We start from the raw sequence: 12,029 nt of genomic DNA on the forward strand, positions 1-12,029 counted from the left end.
TTCACAGTCGGACTACAATATGTCCATTCACAGAATTATTTCAGTGCACATTACAGCACAGCATTAAATTTACTGTAACATATTTATAATTAGAGTAATTCCTATTGTAAGTAACTAGTTGGTAATATATTATCACTATATTATATTAACCAAATTTAGATAGCTATTTCTTCACGGTAGTTCGTACCGTGATACTGCTCAATCAATTCATTCCTTTCACTGGCTTTCAGGTTTAGCTTACTAACCATCAATAAATACTTTATAGAATATCGATATCTAGTCATAATGTTTAATAAATCAAATGTACGATAAGCAATCGCAGTTACTGCATAAATTTAATTATAAAGATCAAGATCTAGGAAGTAATATCATGGTTCCTTGTAAGAAAGGCCATTCCTCATTTTGAATTATTCATACCTTTAACTGTAATGTATTGAGATTGTACCATTATTTTTAGCATAATCATAAAAAGGGCATTTTAGTTTATTCTTCAATATAGACAGTATTCGCAGTTTTCCGTACAATATATAGATATAGGTTGTCCTTTTATATTTCTCTACTACTGCTTACAATCATGCAATCATTCATTATTAGATAAACTATTATGATGCAATTACTGCATTTAATTCCATAGCTTTACTCTCTGTATGAGTTCTATCTCTGAAGCAATAAGTACCACTGATTTCTGATTCAATTCTCAATTGCTGCCTTGCTAGTATTTTGTATGTTACATTACAACAATTTACCTAGTGGTCTACAGTAACTAACACAACGTTATATGATTCTATCTACAATGAAAGAATTTATTTACTCATGATCATATTTGTGTCAGTCTACAAACGATAAGTAGCTTCTGTAATTCTTCGAATCGTTTATCTTACCTGGATGAAGCACTGCTGCCGCATTTGTATTTCTAGTTCTTCATGATAATTTTTGTGCCAAGGGATATTTTTGTTAAATAATGGTACGCCTCAGTCTTTTTATTTTTAACTTTGAACCAGATTTATAAATAATCACTTTGTAATTATCAATATTCAGCACTAACTTCTATCTATTAATTTTTATATTTATTAAGTATTTTAAGAATTCTGAACTTAAAATAATACATATACTCTACTACATTCATATGCTCACTTCTCAATTACATTAGCAAAATTACGTATTTACTGTAACGTAGCCACAGCATCTTTTTAATTATAAGAATAGAATTTCATTCCGTAATTTTACTACACACTAAATGAAAAAATATGAACTAGAAAAATGTCGTATAGAAGCTATCTCTTGGCTTAAGTTTAGTTTATGAAAGCTGTTTCTAAGAAAGGGATATCATGGGTGCAATACTTTTTTATTTCACACTTCAGGGGCCGATGATATGTAAATATCTAGCAGTTGATGGATTATAATGATTCTATTCTAAATTAACCTTGATCATAAATGGCGTAATACTTACTTGTATCTGTGTCATACAATTTTCTATTGAATGTCGTATAATGGAATTTATTTTCATTACTAGATGTTCCAAATTTGCGATGAAGATATTGTTATTGCCGGCATATCTTGCCGAATGCCTGAATCCGATAATGCCGAAGAATTTTGGCAACACTTAATTCAAGGAAATGATATGGTCACCGAAGATGATCGACGTTGGCCGCCTGGTATATTTGGTTTACCTAAACGAAATGGTAAATTGAAAGATATAGAGCACTTTGATGCAATCTTCTTTGGAGTCCATGCTAAGCAATGCAACACTATGGACCCTCAGTTAAGAATATTATTAGAAGTAACTTACGAAGCAATAGTAGATGGTGGAATAAATCCAATAGAATTTCGTGGTCGAAAATGGGGTGTTTTTGTCGGTCAAAGTGGATCGGAAGCCATGCAAGCTTATCAATCGAATCCCGACATACAAATTGGTTATAGTATGACAGGATGCAATTGCTGCATGTTATCCAATCGATTATCATATTATTTCAATTTTAATGGTGAGACAGCAATTAAATTGCTACATAGTTTATAATAATGAAAGGAAATTTAATTGATGTATCAATTAAATAATATACTCATCTACTTGAACTGCTTTACATTTCAATAGGACCTAGTATTTCAATAGATACAGCTTGCTCTTCATCTCTAATAGCTTTTGATCAGGCTATTAGAGCAATTAAAACAGGAGTTTGCGAGGGGGCTATCGTCGGTGGCTTAGGACTTGATGTTAAACCTCACACAAGCTTAGAATTTATGAAATTAGGCATGCTATCACCTGAAGGCGCCTGTAAATCTTTCGATAATTCTGGTAATGGATATTGTCGATCAGAAGGTAATCTACTCTCTCATAGCATGGTATACATGTATTTTAATCGTCACATACACCCTGTGATAATAGTGGGGCAAAAACACTCACATATCGCTAGAACAAGATCTAGAAGCTCAAGTCAACTTGTTTACTTTTTAGATACAAATAAATTCTATGCTTTCCAAGGTTTTACATATTATGTACCGTCATAGTATTATCGTAGATAAAACTAGAAACGTACAGACAACGATAACCAAACAGTAGGATTTATTCATAATGACCACAGGCTAGATGTCGTATTATAAAATACTATCTATACCAGCTTGGTTAACTCTTCCTCATGATGTCGCTTTACGTATACACACTACGCGATGCAGAATTTACAGTATAAGCACAAAAAATTTCATTATGCAACTACCACGTACTCTGGTACATGATCCAATTGCTTTCCCTAACTGAATTTTATTATACCGTGCTAACGATTAAATATCCCCCATTTGTATCTCATCCACTTGTATTCTAGCCTGTAGTAAGGTATTTAAATTATTATACGCCTAAAGAACATCAGCTAACATAAAATTTTTATGATTAATCTTGAGTATAGTAGTCTAACCATGAAGAAATGTGTTCCTTAAGATAGTGGCACAATTTAAAGTCCAATTATCATACTTTACAATTTTAATGACTAGATTTTATGATGTTTCGTGATCCCAGAATAAGTACAATTTATCTTAGCTATATGTATACGTAGAGTATATACGAATATTACTAACTTTGAACAAATAAACGTTTAGGAATCGTCTCATTGTTACTACTTAAGAAATCTCAAGCTAAACGAAATTATGCGACAGTTATCCATAGTAAATCAGCTAGCGATGGCTTTAAACAACAAGGTATAACGTTCCCTAATGGAGCTGCTCAAAGTCTATTACTTCAACAAGTTTATCAAGAAGCCAGAATCGATCCGCAAAAAGAGGTTAACTATGTCGAAGCTCACGGAACCGGCACCAAGGCTGGCGATCCACAAGAAGTCAATGCTATCGCTTCTGTCTTTATTGGAGAAGACCGCCAGAATAAACCTCTTTTAATAGGATCTGTTAAGTCGAACATGGGCCATTGCGAGGCGGCGTCTGGCTTAGCCGGTGTAGTCAAGGTTATTCTGAGTGCTCAACATGGCATTTTACCCCCAAATTTACATTTTAATCAGCCTAATCCAGATATTCCGGGATTACTTGATGGAAGTATAAAAGTAGTAACAGAACCCACAACTTTCCCAGGTGAATAACGATTAACTAAGTACCGTACCGAAGTAACTCACCATAGTTACTTCAAAGTAAACATTATCGCATATTGTATTTTATTATATATTAATTTAACAAAAAGTAACGTAACTTTACTTGACGAATTTTATTTTAATAGATGGATACGTTGGAATTAATTCTTTCGGTTTTGGGGGAGCTAATGCTCACGTATTATTAAAACCCAACGTATATTATCAAGAAGATGCTGATCGAAGTAAACATCAAGAACTATCACTTATTCTATGTTCTGGGCGTACACGAGAAAGCGTCCAAAGCTTAATCCATCTTGGTCACAAAAATACCGATAATCCGTATTTAATTAACTTAATTAACAGTATATCTGCTACACCGATAAGTAATAATTATCATCCGATGCGTGGCTTTGCTTTACTAAATAGTCAAGAGTCTATTCAAGATATCGATCTTACTGTATCAGATAAGCGACCTATCTGGTGGATATTTTCTGGAATGGGAGCTAATTGGAATAAAATGGGTCAGAACATGATGAAATTTCCGGTTTTCAAAAATACAATCACGAGAGCACGCGAAATATTGATGCCTACAGGATTAGATCTTATAAATATATTATTTAGTGAAGATCCTAATGTTTACGATAATGTAAGAGATGCATTTATTGGTCTTGTAGCAGTTCAAATAGCTCTTATAGATTGTCTTCGAGCTTGTGGAATCGAATACGATGGTAAATATTGTAATTTAAATGGAATTTATTATATTATGTAGACGAATTAGCTAGTTCAAAACTAATCCGCCTCTATAATGTAGATTTTAACACTTGAATACTTCGATCAGTAACAGACACAAATTTAAAATTAAAATAATTACAGGTTTAATAGGTCATAGTGTTGGCGAAATAGCTTGTGGTTATGCCGATGGCGCACTTACAGCTGAGACAGCTTTACAGATTGCTTACTGGCGAGGACAATCGATTCTTGACGCTAAGGTAGATAGCGGAGCCATGGCGGTAGTAGGACTAAGTTGGGAAGAAGCCAAACAACGTTGTCTGCCAGATGTTGTAGCAGCTTGTCATAATGCTGAAAGAGCTATTACTATTTCAGGCGATCCAAATCAAATTGACGTGATGATTACGGAACTTCAATCTCAAGGTTTGTAACTTTTCGGGTACTTTGTTTTAATTTGTAGAATGAAAGTAGAGTATAATATACGATTAGATCAGAAGCCTACAATTCTATTTGTTTAACATTGCTCGCTCAACAATAAAAATAAACGTAATAATTATTGCTTTTATTATTCATCAAGAATTGATAATATCCTGTAATCATAGTACGTACGATACAATTTTATATCGATTTAAATTTATAAGTGCTGTTAATTTATCTAGAAATTTTTACAAGAAGAGTTAATAGTTCCGGCATAGCTTTCCATTCTCCATATATTGCTAAAGGTGCATCGCTATTCAAATCTGCCTTGAAGAAAATTCTTAAAACGCCGAAGTTGCGCTCTTCGCGATGGATAACTACCTCAGTTCCCAAATCAGAAATCAACGATGAATACGCAATGTACGCTTCAGCAAAATATTACCATAATAATTTTATCAATCCAGTACTATTCTATGAAGCGATGACAGCTATACCAGATAATGCTATAGTTATCGAAATTAGTCCTCATCATATTCTTCAAGCTGTTATAAAGCGAAATCTCACATCGAATTCGTTAGTACTTAAAACCATGCGTAAGCATCATTCCGATAATCGTGAATTATTCTTAAATTCGCTTGGCAAGCTGTATCTTCAAGGGATAAATATTGATCCTTCGCCTCTTCTGCCTAAAATCTCTTATCCGGTAATAACTTACACTTGAATATGTCAATATTTAAATCTCAAGTATGTAGATATATTATAAATACAAATACGACATTAAAAACTAATGTATATGTGTACCATAATAGCACTACAGTACTCTTACTTTCTTATCGTTAATATAATTTTAGCGTATCAAAATATCTTAAACAAGATAGCAGGTGTACACTATGCAGCTCGCTATAGTATATAGTAAAACTTCAGTACTCATAGCACTTATACTGTAGGATAATATATTTACAGCAATTATTTACCCATGATAAGATGTTAAAGCAATATATTTGTGATTTTAAAATATATAATTAAAGTATCTCCTTGAATTCAAGCTTTACACAGTCAATTAATATAAAATTGATGATGGGTAATTCTTTGCTTGTAGCTTTATCGTAAAAAAATTCTGCTAGATGTAATTTAGTAACAGTAAACTGACATTGCACCACCATATATGAAGCGTTAACTTATAGTATAAGATATGCATTCTTTATTCAATGTAAAATTGTAATTATGATCAAGAAGATTTCCTTTTTCTTATTTCTCATTATAGGTGCCTGCAGGTACTCCGTCTATTGCACCAGCAATCACCTGGGATCATTCTCAAACTTGGGCTATACCTACTCTCGATATGTTTTATTTAAAGAGTAATCAAAACTCTTCTTCTGCTATTACATTCGATATCGATCTCTCCGCAGATTCGCCTGATCATTATGTCTTGGGCCATGTAATCGATAACCGAGTAATTTATCCATTCGTAGGTTATTTATTACTTGCTTGGAAAGCGTTAGCTCGATTATTAGATACAACCTATACAAGACTACCTGTTATATTTAAAGACGTTGAAATTCATCAAGCGACGTTACTACCATCTACTGGTATTGTCAAGTTTAACGTCGATATTAAAGTGAAAACTGGAAAATTTGAAATAGAACATTGCAATAATATAATAGTTACTGGAGAAATTAAAGAAGCTGAAGAGAATATTGCTGTTAGTCAGTTATCGCCAATAGATCATAAAGAAAAGTTAAGATTATCTAATGAAGATGTCTATAAGGAGCTTCGTGTACGCGGATATGATTATAGCTTAAGCTTTAGATCCATTCATGATGCATCACGTGATGGAACAAGTGGCCAAATTATCTGGGAAGGAAATTGGGTTACGTTTCTTGACGCTATGCTACAAATGTCAGTAGTAGGCTTATCTGGACGTAGTTTACCCTTACCAACACAAATTCGTTATATTTCTATTAACCCCACGAAACAAACTTACTACTTACAAGAGGATGAGATAGATAGCTCTAATAATGATGAAGTGCAAGAAGGAGTAACTAACTCACACCATCAATTAGTACAATATATTCTAAATCCTCATACTAATGTTCGAGTTTTAGGTAATATTGTTGAAATGCGTGGAGTAAATATCACTATTGCGCCGCGGCGACAAGATGATCCAGACGGATTAACCTTAGCTGAGTATCATTTTATACCTTATTTTGAGCAACAAACCATGCACAATAACGAAATGTTGGTCCAATATAAATCTCACTTACAAGACTTTATTCAAAACAATTGTAATCAAATATCACAACAATCACAGAATAACTTAAATGAGAATAGTATAGTTAAGAAATTAACACAGCTACTAGATAGCAATACGCAAATCGATCATGACTTAGATAATGACAAGATCGAACAATATCTAGAGAATAACAATTATAGTTTATTCCAGCTATTATACAAGGTCTATCAAGTTAAATCCGATATCGGAGCAACGCATCTAGTAGAAGATATTGTACCTGACAGTATAAATTTATTAAGATACGATATTTTATTGTCGGCATTAATTTCGCCTCGATACTTAAGGACTTCGATCGATATTGTATATGAGAATATGTTTACATCGCCTATTCGTATTGTAGAACTTAATGCTGTCTATGGACAACTCTTTCGAAGTGTAATCCATTCTATATTATGGCATCCTCAATCAAGTGTAGCTTATACGGCTTTAGTTAGACACACTGAACATCAAACTAAATTAGAGGGCGAAGTTAAAGCTTTTAGTAACATAGCTAGAATAATGCTGTTTAATAAGGATGTTATAAATGATCAAATGAAAAAGTCTACAGATTTACTTTTAAGTAGTTACACTACTCTGTATGAGAATATCTCAGCTGAAGATCAGATCTCGTTAGCAGCTACATTATTAAGTGACGGCGGATTTTTCATTTTACATGAATGCACTCGTAATTTTGCAATAGTTTTAGCTTTATTTGCTTACAATAAGAATATATGGACAGATAGTAGGCCGAATGGTCATCGTTTGTTAACAGAAAGTGAATGGATAGCTATTTTAGAAAAGAGTGGATTTCAAATTGTCTCCATGAAAAGCGATGGTCTACTGTCGACTTTATTTATCTGTCGATATCGAAATGTTGAGAATATTCAATCGTCATCTATGCTATTAGACATTAATAGCATCCAATTTGATTGGGTCGAGATATTAAAGGAAATGATGGCTGATAATCGTAAACAAAAGCAAAATAAAAAGATATGGATAATCGCTGATTCTAATAATACATCTGGTGTAATTGGATTTATGAACTGTTTACGTAAAGAGCCAGAAGGTGAAAATGTTCGTTGTATTTTCAATGCTTCTCTTGAAGATTCGAATTCATCTATAAATATAATATCTGAAATGGAGAAAATTCAACAACACGATTTAATTATAAATGTTTATCGCGATGATCGATGGGGATCATTTCGTCATTTATATATTTCTCAACAACAAACATTATCAACAAGTCATCCGCATGCTTATATTAACATGGATATTCGAGGGGATTTATCGTCATTAAAATGGTTTACTTCCTCTATCAGTTATACTCGACCTAATAATGATGACGATGATGATTATGACGAAGTTTTATATCATATTTATTATGCCCCTATCAATTATCGCGATGTTATGATTGCTACTGGTAAACTAGCGCTAGATGCTCTACCTGCTAATGTCTCGACACAAGAACGTATTCTAGGCATAGAATATTCCGGAAAAGATGATCAAGGCCGCTGCGTAATGGGATTATTACCTTGTAATGGTATGGCTACAACTATTGTAACTAAAAAGATATGGTCATGGTTTGTACCTGAGAAATGGAGTCTACAACAAGCAGCGACTATCCCAATAGCTTATTCGACAGCGTACTATGCTCTAGTTTTAAGAGGCCAAATTAAATGTGGAGAATCAGTATTAATACATATTGGCGCCAGTAATGTCGGTCAAGCTGCTATTAGAATCGCATTATCTAAAGAATGTAGAGTTTTCACGACTGTCGGTACAGAAGAAAAGCGTCAGTTCTTATTACAACAATTTCCACAATTATGTAACGAAAATATCGGCAATTCGCGAGATACATCTTTTGAGGAAATGGTTATGAACGCTACTAATGGACATGGAGTAGATATAGTATTAAATTCGTTATCTGGAGAAAAGTTACATACGAGTATTCGTGTATTAGCTGATCACGGTCGATTCTTAGAAATTGGCAAATACGATTTATCAAAGAATACCTCGTTAGGTATGGCTATATTTCTACGTAATATTTCTTTCCATGGTATCTTATTAGATGCGTTACTCGAAGACGACAATCCTGAATGGCCGCAAGTAGCTAAACTTGTATCGGATGGTATAGCATCTGGTATCGTGCAGCCTTTGAAAACGATCGTATTCGATCGCGACGATTTAGAAAGTGCATTCCGATTTGTAGCTCAAGGTAGACATATTGGGAAAGTACTAATTCGAATCCGTGATAACGAGAATGATTCTATCGATAAATCGATCAACTTAGCTAGTAGAGTTCGATTTAATTGTATAGCGGATAAGAGTTATATTATAACAGGTGGTCTAGGAGGATTTGGTTTAGAGTTAGCTCAATGGCTAATCGATCGAGGAGCATGTAAACTAGTCTTAACGACTACAACTGGAGTTCGTAATAACTATCAAGCAGGCAAAATATCTACATGGAAAGATAAAGACAGTGTAGAAGTTTTGATATATAAATGTAATCTTGCTCTTGAAGAAAGTGTAGAAGATTTAATTTTTGTGGCTGATCAGTTAGGTCCTATTGATGGTATTTTTCACTTAGCTGGAGTATTTGATGATGGATTATTCGAAATTCAAAGTCAGGAGTCTTTTCATAAAGTCGCTAAAGCTAAAATTGAGGGTACAAAACATTTAGATACTATTTCTCGTATACAATGTACTACACTACAATGGTTTGTTACTTTCTCATCGTATGTTTCTGTTCGTGGTAATATCGGCCAAACTAATTACGGTTATGCTAATTCTGCTATGGAACGTCTATGTGAAAAACGACATTATGATCAATTACCCGCAACATCGATACAGTGGGGAGCTATCGGAGATACTGGTATGGTATTTGATCGTCTTATAGGCGATAATAATACACAGATTGGAGGGATGTTACCGCAACGAATAATTTCTTGTTTAAAAGTTATGGAAACATTGCTGTTTAATAAGCATCCAGTAGTTTCTACTTTTATACAAGCAAATCGTGGAAATAACTTTAGCAGCGATAATCAGATTTCATCATTTGATCTGTTAAATAGTATCGGCAATATATTAGGAGTTAAGGATCTGACGACTATTAATGAAAATTCGTCTCTATCCGATCTTGGATTAGATTCATTAATGGGTGTTGAAATTAGACTACTAATGGAAAGAGATTGTAAACTATCGATGTCTATCGATGAAGTTAGACAGCTTACAATTAATAAACTCAAAGAAATCAGTTCGTCGCTGACATCAAACGATCACAGCGCAAATAATATAGAATCGAGATTACAAACGATAACTGCTATGCAGTTTGACGGATTTCCGATCAAAGCGCCTTTACACTATGATACACTGATTTCATTAAATACAGTTACATCTAAAGATAGGCCAATGTATATGTTCCATCCGATAGAAGGATCTGTCCAACGATTTACAGATATCGCAAGTAAACTAGCTATACCCGTTTACGGTATTCAATTATCGCCTGAAGCACCCATGGATAATACAGAAATCTTAGCTAGATTTTATTTAGATAAAATCAGAGAGAAGCAAGAAAAAGGTCCTTATCGTTTATGTGGATATTCTTATGGCTGTATGATCGCTTACGAGTTAGCGATTCAGCTACAACGAGAATCGAATGACAATGTAGAAGTGTTATTTATGATTGAAGGATCATATTGCTCTACGAGTGATCGTTTGAAGATTTATAGAGAGCGATATCGAAAAGAGCTTACTGACGATAACGTATACTATTCTGAAATGCTATTTTATTTTATTCAAGCTTACATTTCTAATATCTATCACGATACTCTTGTCGATGAATTGATTAGTTTAACGTCGCTTGAACAGAAAATTATTCATATTGTATCGTTAATTATGAAGGAACATCCTAATAGTGAGCGAAAATTTTTAACATGGGTTACTAATTCGTTTATTAATTTAAACAAAATTGCCTATGATTATGTACCATCATCAAAATTTGACGGAGACATATATATGATAACAGCATCAGACAGGGATGAAATAGCAATGGCTCTAGGCAATGACTACGGACAGCAAGTTCAATGCGATGGAAAAGTATATAACAAGATGATAGAAAGTAATCATGTCTCTATATTGCACGACGAGAATTCAGTTAATATTGCTAGTTATATAACTTCGAAACTTGGATAAGAAGATAACAGCGTGTTTTCATCTCAATAAAGTAGTTTAAGTATTGTGATCAGTATACTTTAGGTCAATAATCACACTTGAAAATAGGTTTATTTGTATTGATGTAAGAAAACAAGCTACTAATGCTATTATTGAAGTTATGATTTTAAAGCGATATTACATAACCTGCTTTTATAAACATGTGTGCTCTATGGTTATATATTATATGCATGAATAAACACTGAACTAGTTTATAAGTCTTTACATCCGTATTACTTATTCCTAAGTATGTTATGATAATATAATTGAAAACAATTATGGATTATTTAAAGTATATCTTAAATATCAAGTCTGTCATTTATTCGTTATAGTATTATAAGTACTTGTGCTGTTAATTATACTTAATATCTTGCAATCATTCCTAAATCACGGCTTCGTATTATACAGTAAAATCCATGATTTTACAATTTACGTTAACTTGCTTTTTTGTAGACATTATAATCATGTTTTTAGTGGTATTACTATATCTTATTTGAAGTAATTATGGCTTTTCTGTTAATTCACGTACTAGCACATTTGAGAAATAAATAAGCATAATTAAAAACATTTTTATTATCACTCTAATCATCGTAAGGTTAATAATCTGCTTTTGTTAAAAAATATCAGCAGCAATTTGATGAATGTAATGACTTACGATTTTATAAAATAAACTGCAGACAAATAATTCACGTACTAATAAATCAAGGAAAGAGTAGAATATTATTGCATAATCATGTGAATTTTATTAGACGCGATATTTGGTGTTTTATTACCAAAAAATATTATTTACTCGCTTGCGTACTTACATGTAGTACGCTGTAGTATTGTTACGACAT

At 33.0% G+C, this 12,029-nt stretch overlaps 1 protein-coding gene across 1 annotated transcript; it reads left to right on the forward strand.

The window, feature by feature from the left end:
* Positions 1-1,513: 1,513 nt before the first annotated feature.
* On the forward strand, positions 1,514-11,175 carry TRIADDRAFT_34041 (uncharacterized protein; the record flags this gene model as incomplete). The annotated part of the gene is made up of 8 exons (XM_002118302.1): positions 1,514-1,982; positions 2,093-2,317; positions 3,088-3,570; positions 3,713-4,294; positions 4,440-4,718; positions 4,955-5,415; positions 5,977-6,997; positions 7,049-11,175. 8 exons carry the CDS (start codon positions 1,514-1,516, stop codon positions 11,173-11,175), a joined length of 7,647 nt encoding a protein of 2,548 aa, XP_002118338.1.
* Positions 11,176-12,029: the final 854 nt, after the last annotated feature.

This window comes from Trichoplax adhaerens, genomic scaffold (assembly GCF_000150275.1).
Source record: "Trichoplax adhaerens TRIADscaffold_44 genomic scaffold, whole genome shotgun sequence".
Lineage (NCBI taxonomy): Eukaryota > Metazoa > Placozoa > Uniplacotomia > Trichoplacea > Trichoplacidae > Trichoplax > Trichoplax adhaerens.